We start from the raw sequence: 20,566 nt of genomic DNA, 5'->3' as shown, positions 1-20,566 counted from the left end.
CTCCACGAGAAGATCAGCAAGAACATCCAGCTAAGGACAATCTCACTGATCAACAGTAGTGGAATTCCAGAGCTAGGGGAAAGCAATGCATAGAATTCAAGAGATAAGTGATACCATAAGATGAAACAATATTAGAATAATTCCGATCACAGAAGAAGAAGAAAGAGAGGGGCAGAAGGGATATTGAAGCAAATTATAGCAGAGAATCTCCCTAATATGGCAAAGGGAACAAGCATCAAAATCCAGAAGGCACAAAGACCACCCCTCAAAATCAATTAAACAAGGTCCACACCCCATAATCCAATAGTAAAACTTACAAGTCTTAGTGACAAAGAGAAAATCCTGAAAGTAGCTGAGGACAAGAGTTCACAAATGCATGGAGGCTAAAGAGCATCCTACTAAAGAATGAATGGGTCAACCAGGAAATTAAAGGAGAATTGAAAAAATTCAGGAAACAAATGATAATAAAAACACAACGGTTCAAAATCTGTGGGACACAGCAAAGAGAGTCCTGAGAGGAAAATATATAGTGATACAAGCCTTTCTCAAGAAACAAGAAAGGTGTCAAATACACAACCTAACCCTACACCTAAAGGAGCTGGAGAAAGAACAACAAAGAAAGCTTAAACCCAGCAGGAGAAGAGAAATAATAAAGATCCAAGCAGAAATCAGTAAAACAGAAACAAACAAACAAACAAAAATATAACAAATCAACGAAACTGGGAGCTGGTTTTTTGAAAGAATTAATAAGATTGATAAACCCCTGGCCAGACTTATCAAAAAGAAAAGAGAAAGGACCCAAATTAATAAAACCATGAATGAAAGAGGAGAGATCACAAGCAACACCAAAGAAATACAACTATAAGAATGTATTATGAGCAACTCTACACCAGCAAATTTGACAATGTGGAAGAAATGGATGCATTCCTAGAGACATATAAACTACCACAACTGAACCAGGAAGAAATAGAAAACCTGAACAGACCCATAACCGGTAAGGAGATTGAAGCAGTCATCCAAAATCTCCCAACAAACAAGAGCCCAGGGCCAGATGGCTTCCCGGGGGAATTCTACCAAACATTTAAAGAAGAATTAGGGGCACCTGGGTGGCTCAGTAGGTTAAGCCTCTGCCTTCAGCTCAGGTCATGATCTCAGGGTCCTGGGATTGAGCCATGCATCGGGCTCTCTGCTCAACACGGAGCCTGCTTCCCCTCCTCTCTGCCTGACTCTCTGCCTACTTGTGATCTCTCTCTCTCTCTCTCTCAAATAAATAAATAAAGTCTTTAAAAAAAATTAAAGAGGAATTAATTCTTTAATTAATTATTCTTAAGCTGTTCCAAAAAATAGAAATGGAAGGAAAACTTCCAAACTCATTTTATGAGGCCAGCATTACCTTGATCCCAAAACCAAACCAAGAACCCAGCGAAAAGGAGAATTACAAACTAATATTCCTGATGAACACAGATGCAAAAATTCTCACCAAAATATAGCCAACAGGATCCAACGGTACAAAAATAAACTCAAAATCAACCAAAGACCTCAATGTGAGAAAAGAATCCATCAAAATCCTTGAGGAGAACACAGGCAGCAACTTCTTCCTAGAAACATCGCCAAAGTAAAGGGAAGCAAGGGCAAAAATGAACTACTGGGACTTCATCAAGATCAAAAGCTTTTGCACAGCAAAGGAAAGAGTCAACAAAACCAAAAGACAACTGACAGAATGGGAGAAGATATTCACAAATGACATATCAGAAAAAGGGCTAGTATCCAAAATCTATAAAGAACTTAGCAAACTCAACACCCAAAGAACAAATAATCCAGTCAAGAAATGGGCATGAACAGACATTTCTACAAGAAGACATCCAGATGACCAACAGACAGATGAAAAAATGCTCCACACCACTCAGATCAGGGAAATACAAATCAAAACCACACTGAGATACCACCTCACACCAGTCAGGATGGCTAAAATTAACAAGTCAGGAAACGACAGATGTTGGCGAGGATGCAGAGAAAGGGGAACCCTTCTACACTGTCAGTGGGAATGCAAGCTGGTGCAGCCACTCTGGAAAACAATATGGAAGTTCCTCAAAAAGTTGAAAATAGAGCTACCCTATGACCCAGCAATCGCTCGACTGAGTATTTACCCTAAAGATAAAAATGTAGTGATCCACTGGGGCACATGCACCATGTTTATGGCAGCAATGTCCACAATTAGCTAAACTATGGAAAGAACCTAGATGTCCATCAACAGATCAATGGATAAAGAAGAGGTGGTATATATATACAATAGAATACTATGCAGCCATCAAAAGAAATGAAATCTTGCCATTTGCAATGATGTAGATGGAACTAGAGGGTATTATGCTAAGCAAAATAAGTCAATCAGAGAAAGACAATTATCATATGATCTCTATGATATGAGGAATTTGAGAGGCAGGGCGGGGGGTTTGGGAGGTAGAGAAGGAAAATATGAAACAAGATGGGATCAGGAGAGAGACAAACCATTAGAGACTCTTATTTTCACAAAACAAAGGGGGTAGGGGGGAAGGAGAGGGTGGTTGGGTTATGGACATTGGGGAGGGTATGTAATATGGTGAGGGTGGTGAAATGCGTAAGCCGGATGATTCACGGACCTATACCCCTGGGGCAAATAATACATTACATGTTAATAAAAATAATTAATTAAAAAGGTGTCTTTTAGTGATAGCTTCTGGTTCTACTTTAAATTCCTCTGGTTCGGGGCACCTGGGTGGCTCAGCGGTTAAAGCCTCTGCCTTCGGCTCAGGTCATGATCCCAGGGTCCTAGGATCGAGCCTCACATCGGGCTCTCTGCTCAGCAGGAAGCCTGCCTCCTCCTCCTCTCTCTCTCTGCCTGCCTCTCTGCCTACTTGTGATCTGTCTGTCAAATAAATAAAAATCTTTAAATTAAAAAATAAATAAATAAATAAATTCCTCTGGTTCTACTTACATTTAGGAAAAAGGATATAAAATGAATTTTAGCCTTGTATTTATTCACAATTAACACCTTAAAAATCATTAACTTAAACATCTAAATAGCATTCAATATTGTTGGTTTTACATATTTTAAATGAAAATGAGAAAATTCCTGCAAAAGCTTTATTTCTACTTATAAAAAATATTTGCTATCATATTCGGTAAGTAAATTTAAAAATCATGGATATAATGACAAAGAATATGTTTTCACTGATAAGAAAACAAAGTATTCCTTTTGATCTATATTCTTAAAAGATTAAAATAAATATTCTGGTTATATTTCAAAATAAATCCTAAAGCTCATATGAAAGAATGCATATGCAAAATGCTACATATAAAAATTAGTTTTGTGATACTCAAGAATAAAGGTTAACACTGCTGTCAAGGTATACTAAACCTTGTATAATGTATAACCAAGGTATAATGTGTAAACAGAATTTCTTCCTATTTTCAAAACAAATATACATACCATAATGCATAAAACAAATTATATACAGTGTTTGTTTTCAAAGAGAAAAGCAGGAAATAAACTAATTTAATAGCATCCATATAATCTATATTCATTGCTACTATCTGTAAAATACAGAATTTTTAAAATTTTTGAATATTAAAAAAGCTTAAACCAAATTATCAATTATCACGAGGATGAAATTTCACTAGTTCTTGATTTAGTTAAGTACAAATCCTTCAGATACTGTGGTTACTTTTTCTTTTAAATTAGCAGTAATATTAACAGTAATATTAACATATATAATTGCAAAACAAATAATCTTTACTAAAATGCACTATAAAAAAATAATCTTTACTATGTGGCAGACACTGTTTTTTTAACGATTTATTTATATTATATATAGAGCGCGTGCATGCTCATGAAAGCAGGAAAAGGACCAGAGACGGGCAGAATCTCAAACTGACTCCCCACTGAGGGTGGAGCCTGATGCAGGGTTTGATCTCATGACCCTGGTATCATGACCCAAGCCAAAATCAAGAGTCAGATGCTTCACCAACTGAGCCACCCAGGTGTCCCACCAGACACTGCTCTAAACACAGAGAAGTCCTTACTGATTCATCAGGTCTATGCATCAACTACAGAGCTTTCTATGGTTAAACTGTACTCTGGTGCTTACCCAAGTCTATACTCAAAATAGTGTCATAGAGTCTCAGTAGTCAATGCTTTTTGTTTAAGTTTCTTTTTTCCTGTCTACCAACCCTTCTCTTGTTACACTGTAAAGGTCAGGCAGGTTGAATTTGGGGTCAAATAACACAGGCAAAGTGACAAAACTGTATAAAGTCACCCATAAGTGAAAATGGCTGAATCCTATTCATGACAAAGTTGGCAATGGCTCTGGATGAGGTTTCTATTCCTAGGTCAAGCACAAAGAAACATTGTGGATTGATCAGAATAACACCGTATTTGGTGTTCAGGTTACGAAGAGTAGAACTAAAAGGCCTTCAGCAGAGAGTTAAGTAAAGTGAAAAGGATAATTTCCAATCTCATTCCCTGTGGTTTCTTAAAGACAGATAAAACTTTTTTAGGAGACCAGCAACAAGCAACTGGTCTATTGTCACAGTCTTTGGGAATTTTTTCAACAATTTTATAGGGACACTAGATGATAAATGGCAAGTGGTTCTTTATTACAAAACAGATGGTATTTTGCTTATTATTTGAGATCTGTTCTGGAGAATGGGGTAAAATAATAGAAAATCTGAGAAAATGTAAAAGACTGATTACCTTATCTACCTACCCACTGTGACCATCCAGCAAATGAGATATTTTCTAATTAATTATAATAGTGTTTTAGTACACATATGTTGATCTGTCAAAAAGCTAATCTACTTTTCTGGTATATCATTATAACTCAGTAATATTTTGCCTCTAATAAAACTACTCACTACAATGAATTCCCAGAAAACAAAGTCTTAAGATATTGCTGTAAATGCCCTCCCCTGACAATATTTAGTTAGTAGACACACAGCTCTAATGAAGGAATTAAAGCTGCTTCATGGATCACTCTTAAAGAATGGTTACTATGAATGCAAAAAACTTAATTTTTACATTTTATAAATAAATGACAGTATTCTTCAGACTGAAAAAGAATCGTAAAGGTGCGTAAACTGCATTATATACAATCTTTATATTACTCCAGGGTTTAAATGTGAATCTCTACTGGTAAAATCGCTCACAAAACAACTCTATAAACAAAATATTGTGTTTTTTAAAAATGCAAGGAATTACATACTTGTGAATGGTAGGCGACATATAACAGGAAAGTATTCCCTAGCATTAATTAGCAACAGAATACATGTTCAGATTGTAAAAACAAAACAAAATAAAAAACTACTGAGAACTCATCCAAGATGGCCAAAAGAGACTAAGACCCCACTCCTAGCAGTGTCCAGTTCTCCCATCCCATGTGCCACAAATGATGGTTCTAGAACATTATTCATGATTTTGCATGTCTATACATCAGTACTACTTAAAGAACCAATAAATACAATTTGCCAATATTTTATAGTCTTCATGTTGTTGGTGCCTTAGCTAAATCAGAAATATGTAGAGTTCATCTGTGAACAAGTGACAGCATAAAATCATTTTGTAAAGGAACTGGATAATACCACGATATACAGAAGCAGCTTTACAATATAATCTTTTAAATACCTTACAGAACCTACTATGAAACATAAAAACTTTACCAGACAATGTTCAAACTTAATATGGAATTAATATTACAAGAACACTGTTTGGCTTTAATTATTTAGTAAATTTGGTGCCTACTCTTTAATAAGCAGAAATGGTTCTAAAAAGTTATACAGAAACATTATCTAAAAACTATTAAAACACTATTAAACTTGTTTGTGAATATGAGGGACTTCTGTAAAAATGGAAGGTATAATTTAAAGTCACCTATAGGGCCCCAAATTATGGCTGCATTCAAAAACAGTATTATGTTTACACTTTCACACATACCAAGAAGTGGGGACATATTCTGAAATATACGAAGCAACTCTGGTGTAACACATGGACTGTTTTCCAAAGTCACTAACCTAGGAAGAAAAACAGATGATTAAGTCTTTTTCTATAACCATTAAGTTGTTAATAATACAACTTATTAAAAAACTGTCCCATCTAAAGGAAGAAAGAAAAATGGACAATACAGTAAGTTATAAAAGTTATCTTTCTAGGAAAAAAATTACCAAAGTTGTCAAAATTTAAAACCTATCTATAAATCACATATTATTATTCCTATATACACAGCAAAAATAGTAAGGTAAGTAACTACATACTAAAATATTTCTAATAAAATTTTAATGATAAAGCAAAAGCATGACTACAGTCAAGGAGAGACAAAAATTGCTTTGTTTTTATTTTTCTGTCACATGTAATTCACGTGTCCTTTCAATAGACAATGGGAAATATCAAAGAAGTAATGTATAAAAAAATAAAATATATATGAGTCCTGGTTTATCACAGAAGTGTGTAGCTGGTTTATCTCCTCAGTCCCCACCCAATAAGTTGATGGAAAAAAAAAACATGATTGTCACAACAGCTGAAAGAAGAGTAGGAGGAGATCCTATTCAAAATCTAACATTCATTATCAAAACTCTTACCCTATTATAAACAGAAAGTAAGTCCTTAATCTGGTAAGAGAGTACCTACCAAACACTTGTAGAAACACAACTAATGGTGATATTTGAAACCAATCTCCTCGAAAAACAGAATCACACTTCAAAAAATATACTCTCTTTTTCATCTTGTTTACCTTCACATCTATTGAGTGCACGTATGGAGGGCACCTCGCATAATATGACAAAGAAATTAATAAAAGACACAAGGGTGAGAGGAAAAAGTTAAACAGTCTTTATTCACAGAAGATATGACTGACAGAGAAGAGAGGGAGAATGAATTAATAAAAAAGTACTTAAATCACTAGGAGACTTCACAAGGTTGCTAAATATGTCAATACACTGTATATAAAAATCAACTCAATTTCTTTACACCAAAATAAATACTTAAGATTTAAATAGATATTTCTAAAAGAGTCACTGATACAAATACCCAGCATCATAAAGATGTCAATTCTCTCTGAATTGTTATACAAAAATCAATAAAACTTCAATTTAAATCCCCACAGGCTTTTTCCTAGAAATTAGGAAAGCTGAGTTCTAAAATGATTTGGAAGGCAAGTGACCAAGAATAAACAAGAAATTTTTCAAGGAAACAAAACATATGGATATCATTACTGCATATCAGAACTTACTATAAAAATCAATGTATTTAATATCATAAACAGAGTAACACAAGAAACAGACCTGCTGGTTTATGACAGCCACAGCTCCCAAGTTAAGGGACAATCAGTCACTGGTCATGAGCTACTGGGCCACTACCTCACACGAAATAAAGAAATCAATTCTTTATTTATATTTATTTATTGATATTTATATGAGAAGGGTAAGCCTTTATTTTACATGTCAGGAGAATATAATTATAGCTTTAAGTTAAAGATTAAAGAAAAAGAGATAAATATGAATACATTAAAGTTAACAGTTACTGTGTATCAAAAGATGCTGCAAAAAAAGTCAAAATATAAGTCACATACTGGAAGATGATTTCCAATACATGTAACGGAAAAGGAAGCAGTACCCAAGGAATACACATAAGAGGTTAACAGACAAATGTAGAGAGCACATGAAACAGCATTCCAAAGAAGATCCATCCAAATGTTGTAAATTAACCTGACTATAAAAAATATAAAAAAGATACTGAACTAGTAAACAAGAAAATGTAAAATATAAACAAAACAAGGTACAATTTTACCCCTACCAGATAAATCAGACATAATGGTATTGGCAAAGCTACAGAACAGTGAGAACTCTTGCACAGTGCTGGCAGGAGGAAGTTAGTCTCATCACTTGGAAAGTAATTATTATCTGAGAAAGTGGAATATGTATATGTGCACCTACTTATGACCTAGTAAATAAGGTCTCATACATCTGCATACATTGTCATGTACAAAATGTTCAGCTGCATTATTTGAATATCAACCAAAATGGTGTATGAGTAAATGAATTGTGACATTCATACCCTTAAACTCATCAATATGGATCAATCTTAGAACAGGGAGCAAAAAATAAACAAGTTAGAACACAAGCTATAAGATTTATATGAAGTTAGAGTATACTGCTTAGACACACACACACACCACACACACACACACACGTGTGATTTTAAAAACATTATAATACAAGAAAGAAAACCAATGAATGAAAACCAAAAAATTGGTAGAGTGGGTCATCCCTGAAACGAAAACAGAAGAATTTAATAACCATGCAATACCATGGGCTTCAAAGGCATTCTTACTATCCCATTTCTTAACAAGGGTACAGGAAATGGATTTTCATTTTATATAAGTTACAAATATTTATAAATAATATGACTTCCCTATTATCTTTATCTATGAACTATTTCACAAATTTTAAATGCCAGAATTGGGAAGAGGAAAGGGGGACACAAGAGAAACCAGCCACCCTGAAAATGAAGTATGTGCCACATATACTAGCAATGATATTTTTAGACACTTTAATTAGCTCAACAAGAACAGACAACAAGAATTCTTCCATTTTTGAAGAATAAAACAGGAGATATCAAAATCTTATTCACCTTTAAAATAATAAAGTCAAAAGAAAAAACACAATTCGGTTATGACAGTTCAGTGAGAAAAAAATTGATGGGCATATTCTAAATCTCAGATGTTTCAAACTCTGTCATTTGATCCAAATTAAAATCCCATATCAATTTTTCCCTCCCAATGTCATTACCTTAGTAAAAAGACCATTCAGGTCATTGTCACTCTTGATGCCTATGCTGGTTCCCACAATATAAGCTATACTATTTTAAAAAGGAAAAAAATCTTGAAAAGTTTAAAGTACTTAAAAATAAAAAATAAAATGACATGGCATATAACTCCAACTTCAAATGAAGAATAAGAAAGTAAGAAAGAGAGACAAAGTCAAAGCACTAAAGGAAAGAGACAAGTTATTATTCTTAGGAATAATTAGACAAAGTTATATGTACCAGCATCTTTAACTAGAGAAATGTAAATTTTAATGTTACTCTTCCACAAAAAAATACAGGAAACATGGATCATCAGGCAAAAAAGGTATATCAATTTAACAAGTAAATGTAAGAGCATGAAAATTCTTTTGAGGTAAAGCATTTTTGGTTAAATTAAAACACAAAATATATAAATAAGCCTCATATACACAGGAAAATTTCAAACAGAAAAGCTAAAATGTAAACATTTAACAAAGACAATTGAGTCAAATCTAAATAATGTAAGCCCCATGATATTAATATCAGATAAAATTTAAATGCAAAATAATTAAAAGGTGAAAAGTTAATCAATGCATACATATATATTTCATCACATGATGCTTCACGAAAATATTTTAAATTTTAAATACTGTGTTTACTTATTAAATATTTTAACAATATACAAAAATACCAAAATTTTGTGCAGTGAATAACAGTTTTTAAAAGTTAGATCAGAAATGCTAGAAATAAAAAGGGAAACTGATACAAAAGAACTAGATGGATATTTTAATAAACCAGTGTCAAAATTAAGAAGTAAAACACTGATTTGAACTATACAATCTACTAGTTAGAAAGAATAAAGAATGCATCTTTGATATCATCATTACTATTGATATGAGTATCTGACAAAAGCAAAGCCTACAGTCATTAAAATTTATATTAATTTTTAAAAAATTGAACAAGTGGTATGTTGTATTTACAATGCAGTAAATCTAGACCTGAATCATACATTTCAGATTGAGTCAAAGAAGACATTAAAAATCCATAATGCTACCACCAAAATAAAAAACAGGACGTTCTCTATCAAGCAAGACTTATGGGAAATAGGCAGTTATAATCCAAGACAAATTCACAGCTTTACATGTTTTAGCACTTAAGAAAAACAAAAGTAATAAAGTAACCATTTTTATAGCTTTAAGAAAATATACCCATCTAAGTGTAGGAAGTAAAAAATCTGAAGGAGAAATAATGAAAGGATAGAAACATAGGAAAACTCATAAAATCTAACATGTACTTCTTTCATATTAATAAAAAGAAAAATCTCTAATAAATATACTTTTAAAAGAGGTAAAACAAAAAAACTGCAAATAACAGAGATAAGGGAAATGTATATAAGGCTTTTTTTAAATTAATATTGTAAGGTATTAAGTACCCAGACTGTAACAGACAAGGAAAATCAAAACCCAAGTATGTATAAACTAACAACTAAGAAACAACCTGAGAGGGGCGCCTGGGTGACTCGGTGGGTTAAGCGGCTGCCTTCGGCTCAGGTCATGATCTCAGGGTCCTGGGATCGAGTCCCGCATGGGGCTCTCTGCTCAGCAGGGAGCCTGCTTCCCTTCCTCTCTCTCTGCCTGCCTCTCTACCTACTTGTGATCTCTGTCTGTCAAATAAATAAATAAAATCTTTAAAAAAAAAAAAAAAAGAAAGAAACAACCTGAGAATATTAACAAACTGTGACTCACTCCTCAGCCAAAGCCATGAATCCATTTTCAGTTGCCTTTATTACTAAATTTTCAAATCATCCAAAGAGTTACTGTATTATAGAGATCATTCCAGTATGAAAAAAAAAATCACTTTTGAAAACTGATAAATTGGTAAAAGAAACATGACATTGATATGAAATCAGATAGCATCACAAAATATGGACTACCAATCCAACTCATTTATAATTAAAGGAAGAACATAAAATCTGATAAAACACCAGAATACAGATTTGTATGACATACCAAAAGTAGATTTCACCCTAGTAAGAGTTTATTTCAGGAAGTAGGTTTTTTAAAGAGAACAGTTTTGGGGGTTTTTATTTTGCTGTTTTTTAAGACTCTAAATCTCCTAAGATGATGGCATAAGGCAATCAAACTGGTTTTTTTGGTTTGTTTGTTTTTTTAATGATGAAGAGCATATTAAAATCAACAGCATATAGCTGATGCTTATTGTTGACCAGTCTCCATTACCACACGGTACTTCATTTAGAAACAAAAAAACCTGAACAAAAAACTTGTTCAAAGTTTGCTCAAATTCTGTTTAAAAATATTGTACAGTATCACATGTTTATGTTTGTTAAGAAGAAAAAAATTAACAAGCTATATCACAGAAGGTAGGTCAAATGACAAAAACTTAAGGTAAGTAGAAAGAGGAAATGATAAATATAAGAGCATTGATAAATAAGAAACAAAAATACAACAAAGAGAATCACATCCAAAGGTTGGTTCTTTGAGAAAACTAGTAATACTAAAAAATCTCTAACACGTTTAGCACGTTGAATCAAGAGGAGGAAAAAACTTGACCTGGGAAACAACCACATAATCAGTCTGAAGAGTTTTACTTGGTATATGTGACCACAAACATCTCTTGCTACTGATAATCCCTAGTAAATTCAATTTCCCATTCTCCAAGACAACTATTTACATCTTTTTTCTCCACAAAGCCCCCATATCTTATACACATTTCAACTCCAGCCATAACACTATGCTGATGGCTATAGTTCACATTTATATAAGAAAAAGTAATCTATTTAATCAAACACTTCCTATCTCATCCCACCATAATACAAAAATCCATCTTCCTGCCCCAGTTAAAATGAAGTACCCCAATGCTACTCAAAAAAAACCTACATGCTAAATCCCATCCCTTCTTGCCTCCACTAATATCACTCTTGAGCTTCTCCCATCCCTCCAGATCTTGCATTCCCCATACCAGCCAACTGCTGCCCAATTTCTATACTCCTCTTCATAATAAATGCTCCTGAAATTGTTGATGCTCGCAGTCTGTACTTAATTTCAATTCTAACTTACTACTTTACTGAAACCGCTCCTATCACCTCCATGGGCCAAATTCACTTCTTCGTACTCCTCTAACAAGGACAATCAGCAATATTTGGACCACTCTGTTGTTCAGGAAACAGTCTCTTCTCTCGGCTTGGTTTCCCTCCTCTATCACTATGTGATCTTGGAATGTTTTAAGTTCTATGGGATTCTGAATGTTCTATACCTGGCCTTTCCTTCCTAGACAATCTCAATGATTCTCAGGCTTTCAATGTAACATACAAGGTGCTTATCACTCTGCAAACTCTCTCATCCTCACAACAACAAAATGAGGTAGGAATTATACTTCCTTATTTTATAGATAAGGAAACAGTCTCACAGACAATGATTACACATCCAATGCAGTGGTATAACTGGGATCGACACCTATATCTAATTCCAAAGATGAGTTCTAACTTACTAAGACATGTGTACCCTGGTTTGACTTAAAGAATCTTAACTACTAAGCATTTTGGCAAAAGAAAAATTAAAAAGCCCACAAGTATTCTAATGATTTCATTTTGTCTACATATAACTAAAGGCTAGGGAAAAAAGAGATTACTATTAACAAAGCAAGTACTTTTATTATTACTTGTTCATGTAATCCTTAAAAAATTATAGACCTTTAATAAACACAATAATATTCTAAGTCTAAAAAACATATATATACATATATGCTAATATACTGTTAAGTATTTGAGTCTATCTCATTACTATAGCTAATATTTTCAGCTCTTTTAACAGTTTACATCATCTATTATCTACATATTTACAGAAATGTGCCAGGGACTAATGTTTTAATTTGTCATCTAGAGAGGGATTCACAAACTACAGCTCATGGGTCAAATATAACCCACACCCTTTCTGTAAATGATGTTTTACTGGAGCACAGCCATTTTACATACTATCTATGACTGCTCTGGCATAAAAACAGCAGAGGTAAATAGTTAGGATAAGAGATCATGTAGCCTAGAAAGCCTATAATATTTATTGTCTGCTCCTTTGCAGAAAAAGAATGCCAATATCACACCTAAAGTAATCCATCCTGTACAAATAAAAATATATGAATATAAAAGGTTTCAACACATGCTAATTTGCAAATGAACCATTCAAAGTCATTTAAGTTCAAACAACATAACCCAGAATATATGAGGAATCCAACTTGTGAACTGAGTATCTACCTGTTTTAAAATTGTTCATGTAGTATTCTGCTACAGATCATTAATTCTGCAACAAAGACAATTTCTAAAAATGAAAAAAAAGGTTCATTCCTAAACATCTAAAAAAATACTAAGGGAGGAAGGAAGGAAGGAAAGCAGAAATGTTCATTTTTTTCTGTGGTTTTTTTCTGTGGTTTTCTTTTTTAATTTTAATAGTCAGTTTATATCAGAATGTTTAAGCCTTTCCTGTATTATAATTGGCCCCACAGAAAATTGTTGCTATGCATAAGATAAACTTAGTAAAGCAAAAGGATTTTCCATGTTCTAGCAGAGTTCCTTAACATAGTGGTCAGTCACTACGGGTCTGTAGTACCAAGCCACCTCAGAAACAGAGTTTTTCCTTTTTACTTCTCAACATGACATACTACTCACTTGGTAAAATAACTAGTCAAGACAAAGTAGACTCAGCATTTGGTGCTGAGGTTTTAGTATCTCAGTACTTTACTAGGTAAGATAGTTAAAAGGGTGAAAAATAACTCAACACCCCCAAAACATCCCATCTAACAAGCTGCAAGTTTTAAGTCATTTTTAGTTTTGAAAATTTATTGAGCTCTCCCCATTTTACATTTCAAATTTGCAAACATTAAACGCAGCCAAGTTCTTACTGAAATTACCCCTTTCAACTTTGACTCCTATGAGCCTACACTGAGTGACCGTTGCCAAGAAAAACAGAGCTATTATGTTACCCAGTTTAAGAAAAGTGATTTCATGTTTTTGTTTTTAAGTGCTGAGATTTTAAGCCCTGTTACATGACCTTTGCTTTACTGGCATGAGAGTATGGAAGACCAAGGAAAAAAAAAATCCAGGGTATCAAATTTTTCCTCTTACCATAATTCTAAACCATCTTCCAGAAGATAAACATGTGGAGGCTGGGAAACATCTGTACTCAGCTGAATAACTGGGAGCAGGAAAGGGTACAGGTTCTTGCTGTCTGCTCCTAATCCCTATGGGAAGTATAAATAAAACTTAACATAAAACACACTAAGATCCCACCCCCACCAAAAAATAACCTATCATATAAAAAGGTCCTAAAACAAACTTACAAAAAATAAATCAGATTTTCTGGGATAGTCCTAGAAACAAAGCGAGTTCTGTTTACAACTGAAAATCAAGTAGCAAAAAAAATACTAATCAATTGCCTAATGATAATAAAACCATATATACCAAGGCTATACACATCTGTTCATTTTAAGAGATTCCATATATATTTTCTCTGACTACTTAAGAAGTACTAACACTGCAATAATAAATTCTATAAATCGTCTCTAAATGAACCCAATCAAAATATTCATCATTAAACTGTATCATAGTATATTCATATCCCAGAATACTGAGAAGTCAATGAAAAAGGATTAGGCATGGAATGAAAACCACCTCAACAATAATTACTAACTGAATCTAAAGGTGTAAAAGTGTATAACAACTGCATAATTTTTTAAAACATCTACCTATATACATGAGTTATATGCATAAAAATGTTTCTTGGGAGCATACAGAAAAAATTAACACTAAACATAGGAAAGGGAAAAGGACGCTGGAAGAGGGTAAAAGAAGAGATTGTTTCCTGGGTTTTATAAGCTTTTCTTTTTCAAATGAACAATTTTTGCTCATATTAATGACCCAAGAACACAAAGATGGAGGAAGAAGACAGGGTTTAATCTAAGGTTCTAGTTTGCTTAATTACTGTCTTACAAAGGCTGACTCAGGGAAGCACACTGAGTCTAAGCACTCTACAAGAAAATGAAATGGATAAAAAGTCAATTTCTAATCCATAATAATCTCCGTAATCTAATAAACACAGAAAGAAAACTAATAAAGCATCAAATACCTCCTTATTTAGAAAATAATTCAAATATCAATATAGTTTATAGTAAATTACAGCACAACTTGAAAGACCTTATGAAAGATGTTTTTAAAGGAAGAGAATTATTAAAATGTCACAATTAACAAAGTAGTATACTGGACTTTAAAATGTAGTTTAATTTCAGTCTCTATAGTTCAATCTTTAATAGAACAATAACAACCAAAAGAACATCAAGATAAACCAGTCAAGTTCATTTTGATTATCAAGTAGACTTAAAATCCCCTAGGAAAATGAGAATCCATCTACTTACTTAGTACACATACAATAAGCACAAGTTGCTAGCTTTAGCCAAACGAAAGTAAGCAACTGCTAAACATGTAATATTCTCTTGGTCAAAACCTGAAGACATTCACCTTTGCAGTCTAATGACCTGAAGAATGTGTCCAATCCCAGATACTCAGCTTTAAATAAATCTGAATATTCTCTCAGCCCACAGTTGTAACTATAAGACGTTGTCCGCAACACTATGAAATAATCACAATAGGACATTGTCTACAATACTAAAAAAGCTCAAAAGTAAATTCAACAGTTACTAAAATTATCAGAAATGCTTCCAGGGGCAGAAATCATATGATACAATATTATACTATACTATACTATACTATAATTACATAAGACAAAAGGGAAAATGGGGTGAAGGGTATTCTGTACTTACTATCTTTTCAACAGCCGGTGAATATATATTATTATTTCTTTTTAGGCAAAGGGGGGAACAAAAGAATAATACCCCCTAAATACTGGCATTCCCCAGGGTATTGCTTTTGACTGCCTTCTCCTGGCCATCTGCATGCTGAAAGTGTCCAAATCTATTATCTCCAAGCCCCTATCTCCTTATTCCAGACACAGGACATCACGTCGAAGCCAGTTCAAACTCTTAAGTTGACCACTGAACCAACAACTCACTATCTTCTAAAACTGGCTCCTCTCCCTACATTTCCAAACTCAAGTGATCTGAACCATTAGTGATAAGTGGTATCTCAACCACTTCCTCGTTCCTCTTCTCACCCCACATCTAAACAATCCTTCCTTCTCTCTCATATTTTTCTAATCTTTTCCTTTCTCTCCATGGCTTTTCCTTCAGATCCTCATCATCTCCTTCACGGTTAACATATAGTCTCCCAAATACTTTCCTTGACCTTAATTTTACTCCATTCCAAACCTTGCCCCCACTGGCACCCTGATTACCTTTCTAAAATAAAAATGATAACATTACTTGTCCTGAACTTCAGGAGATGTTCTTTTGATCTTCCTGACCCTAAACCAAAGCTCTGTATTATGTTCCAGCTACACCAAACAACTCAGTATTAGCAATACTATGTTAACATCTGAAGAAACTGACCGATTTAATGCATGCATTTACTACTGTTCTGTCAAGAACCACTGAAAGAAACTAGGAGGATGTGCCTTAAAGATCTATAACCATAAGTACAAAGATGGCATAAAGAAAGATAAAAGCTGTAAAGACAAGTGGTAACTGACTTAGCAAAGTCAGAAAACCAAAGCTCTAAGCCAGCAGTAAAATAACAGCATGAGGCAACATGATTTACATTACAGAAACTCCAAAAGACTCAAAAACTGGTAGTGCCAAGTACTTTGGGAAGAAGGAGGTTAAAGGTCTGGTATTAAAACTAAGAGGACCTCCAGAAAGTGTTCACAAAGCAGTGTGCTGCTAAGATTTCATCCGAGTCCACAAACAAACCACTGGCCCTGTTCGATCCTCTGATAAGGCAGAGCAAATGCTCTCCAGACAGGGAGATACCAGATAATCGAAAGGACTGATATTATGCCAAAACAGGGAGCTGTAACATGCAAGAGGCAGGAAACTGAAAGATATTTTACTGAGGAAAGACCTCAAAAACATGGATCATCCCCCACAAAACAACCCAGGTAGATTATATCCTAAAGGAAAAATTCAGAATTCCTAAGTTTCCCATCCATTTTCAACCCTCTCCATCAGCTTTTTAGTGCCCTAAATTTATATAGACAAAATGGTGATGGTTCTTCAAGCTGGGTGATAGTACCTAAGGGCTAATTGATTATACTGTTCTTCCTTTTTCTGTGTATGCTTCAAATTTTTCACAGGTTAAAAATTAGTAACAAAAGCAGGTGATCAATGATCAATAGATGATCTCTTCAGTCAGGGACTACTAGTCTGGGTTCTCCGAATGTAAAATATGAAACAAAAACAGAAACAAATATACTAATATTTCCCTGTTAAGTTTGAAAAGCCCAAGGATGGCAGTGTTTTCTACAAAATCAAACTTAACAATAACCCTTAGTATAATCTTCTACAATGACTTAAAAGCACATTTTAAGCTACAGTCTCAACTTTAACATTAACCATTATATGCCTTCTCCAAGAAGGGCGGATGACCATTTGGCTCGAACCCTGCACCTTTGGCCTAAACAAAAACACAGGGTACAGAACAGTCATGATTAAAGAAAAAGGCCCTACACTATACTCCAAACATTCCCTGCAGGTTACTCTGGCTTCCTAAGACTTCCTGAGGTGACAATGCCTAAGGAGATAAGAGAAGCTGATTTTCTTCACACCTCCATCACAAAACTCTCAAACTGAACTTAAAAACACATTCTAGCAGAGATATAATGTAAAAAATGTGGGATCACTCTTCATTCTCTTACAAATGATAGCAGTAACCTTATCATAGCCTTTGCATCCTCCTCTGTAAAAGGGACATAATCTTCACAGAAGATAACAAGAATTAAATGGCAGATAAAAAGAGATGGAGCTGCCTGGGTGGCTCAGTGAGTTAAGCCTCTGCCTTCAGCTCAGGTCATGATCCCAGGGTCCTGGGATCGAGTCCCGCATCGGGCTCTCTGTTAGGCAGGGAGCCTGCTTCGTCCTCCCCGCCCCCCTCTCTCTCTCTCTGACTACTTGTGATCTCTCTCTGTGAAATAAATAAAATCTTTTAAAAAAAAAAGAGATGCCACATGAGACAGTTTTTAAAAAGAAAGTGATTTTTAAAAAATTTTGGGGGGCACCTGGGTGGCTCAGCCATTAAGCATCTGCCTTCAGCTCAGGTCATGATAAAGCCCTGCCTTGGGCTTCCTGCTCGGCGGGAAGCTTGCTTCTCCCTCTCCCACTCCCCCTCTCTCGCTGTGCCTCTCTCTCTGTCAAATAAATAAATAAATAAAATCTTAAAAAAAAAAAAAATTTTGTATCACTATTCATCTATCTGAAACTGCCTCATCTATCTCAAACTGCCTTAGGTAGGAATCTGTAACTGTAAAACTCATCCACAAATATTTACTGAAAGAAAAAAATCTACAATTCAAAAGAAGTGTTATGGTGCCAGAGAAAGATTTTTTAAAAACTAATGTTAAAATATTTTTTACCGCAATTTTTAACTTAATAGAAAATTGTCAAAACTATTAACTTAGATTTCTCCATTGGAAAATCTATCATACCTTGGGGCAAGATCAATAAAATCATTCGAGCCTACCTGGATCCAGATAGTTTGCGACTTGGCATTAAGCTCTTCCCTCTCTAGTCTCTCACCACCAGAATGTAATTCACTATAACTGTTCAAATGACACCTACACAGTTCTGTTCACTCTGAAATTTTATTTTATTTTATTTTATTTTTTTTTAAAGATTTTATTTATTTATTTGACAGAGAGAGATCACAAGTAGACGGAGAGGAAGGCAGAGAGAGAGAGAGAGAGAGGGAAGCAGGCTTCTTGCTGAGCAGAGAGCCCGATGTGGGACTCGATCCCAGGACCCTGAGATCATGACCCGAGCTGAAGGCAGCGGCTTAACCCACTGAGCCACCCAGGCGCCCCCACTCTGAAATTTTAGATCTCTCTACCCGCTACACAACGCGACACTCAAAGTCAAGATGCCTAAAATCATATTCACTCCTTCCTTCAAAAGTAAGTCACCTGTTTCCTTACCTTCCCCATTGATGAAAGGGAAAATTTTATTTTAAATCACAAAAAAAGAGTGAAAATGGAGAGTAAATTTATGCAGAAAAGCCCTAAAAACCAAGGAAAATACATGGAAAGTACAATGAACTGCACAAATCATGAGTCTATCGCCATGGGAGTCTGCTACATCTAATGAAAGAAAATATTTTTAAAACCGTGAGAGACTCTTAGCTGTAGAGAACAAACTTCAGGTTGCTGGAGAGGATGGGGTAAGTGGGTGGTGGTTATTGATGTGATGAGCACTGGGTGTTATAACCAACTGATAAATTGTTGAACACTACATCTAAGACTAATGATGTACTATATGTTGGCTAATTGAATTTAAATTAAAAAAAAAAAAAGTAGAGAGTATTTTCCAGATGTCAAAAAACATCTAAAGTCAACACACAAAAGTAGTTGCTTTTTTTTTTAAGATTTTATTTATTTGTCAGAGAGAGAGGGAGAGAGAGCGAGCACAGGCAGACAGAACGGCAGGCAGAGGCAGAGGGAGAAGCAGGCTCTCTGCCGAGCAAGGAGCCCGATGTGGGACTCGATCCCAGGACGCTGGGATCATGACCTGAGCCGAAGGCAGCTGCTTAACCAACTGAGCCACCCAGGCGTCCCACAAAAGTAGTTTTTAAAAGTGTTTAGATCACACATGAAAAAGACATAAAGTGAGAGGCCCTTCACTACATTAAAGTAAACCACATGAGAACAATGATTAATTTTTAAGAAGAAAAAAAAAAAAAGCCCAAAACCCTAGAATCTTAAATACAGAGAGAACTGGTGGTTGCCAGAAGGGAGGTGAGTAAGAGGATCGGCGAAATATAAGGAAGGGGTTAAGAGGTACAAACTTCCATTTATAAAATAAATAGGTCCCAGAGATTAGAAGTACAGCATAGGGAATATAGTCAATAATACTATAATACAAATGTACGATGACAAGTGGTAACTACACTTATTGTGTGAGCACTGAATAATGTGTATGACTGTCAAATCACTATGTTGTACACCTGAAACTAACACTGTATGTTAATCAGACTTCAATTAAAAAAATATATATTAAGTTAAGTGGGGTGCCTGGGTGGCTCAGTGGGTTAAAGCCTCTGCCTTTGGCTCAGATCATGATCTCAGGGTCCTGGGATCGAGCCCCACCCACATCAGGCTCTCTGCTTGGCAGGGAGCCGGCTCCCCCCCCCCCCCGCCCTCTATCTGCCTCTCTGCCTACTTGTGATCTCTGTCAAAGAAATAAATAAAATCTTAAATTATATACATATTAAATTAAGAAACTGGAAAGTGACTTACCTGAACAAGATGAATAAGTGTTGTTAGAATAGCACATCTCAACATATTATGCTCTTCACTCTGCTTCCAAAGAAGAGGCAAGTACTGTACCAGACATCCTACATACGGTCGTATCTATCACAACAGAAGTAGGGGAAGCAAAAGAACTGTATTAGGAAAGAAGGCAATTTCCTTCAAGAACCACTGACACAACATTATTAAGTCCCAGGCAGGAAATATTTAATATTTACTAAATGAAATGTATTGTGCATACATCTTTTTAAAGATAAATCAGATATTACACAAAGACGCAAAGCTCTATGGTAAATATTTTTAAAGAATTTTAAATAACTACCAGATATACTGCAAGAATTAA

General features: G+C 34.7%; 1 protein-coding gene across 6 annotated transcripts in view; it reads right to left on the bottom strand.

The window, feature by feature from the left end:
* IPO11 (importin 11) overlaps positions 1–20,566 on the bottom strand; it is a 214,877-nt gene that overhangs the window by 101,077 nt on the left and 93,234 nt on the right. For all 6 annotated transcript variants that reach the window (XR_007127672.1, XM_047731305.1, XM_047731306.1 and 3 more), the window contains exons 20-22: positions 20,212–20,325; positions 13,944–14,059; positions 5,966–6,042 (exon numbers count right to left, since the gene is read on the bottom strand). Coding sequence is in view for 5 of the 6 variants with exons in the window: in XM_047731305.1 (XP_047587261.1) it covers positions 5,966–6,042; positions 13,944–14,059; positions 20,212–20,325 (307 nt within the window). In the remaining variant the exon portion in view is untranslated. The remainder of the gene's footprint in view (positions 1–5,965; positions 6,043–13,943; positions 14,060–20,211; positions 20,326–20,566) is intronic.

The sequence above is a fragment of the Lutra lutra genome, chromosome 5 (assembly GCF_902655055.1).
Source record: "Lutra lutra chromosome 5, mLutLut1.2, whole genome shotgun sequence".
In the NCBI taxonomy this organism is placed as follows: Eukaryota; Metazoa; Chordata; class Mammalia; order Carnivora; family Mustelidae; genus Lutra; species Lutra lutra.
Note: the sequence above shows the minus strand (reverse complement) of the source record. Positions and strands in the feature narration are given on the sequence as shown.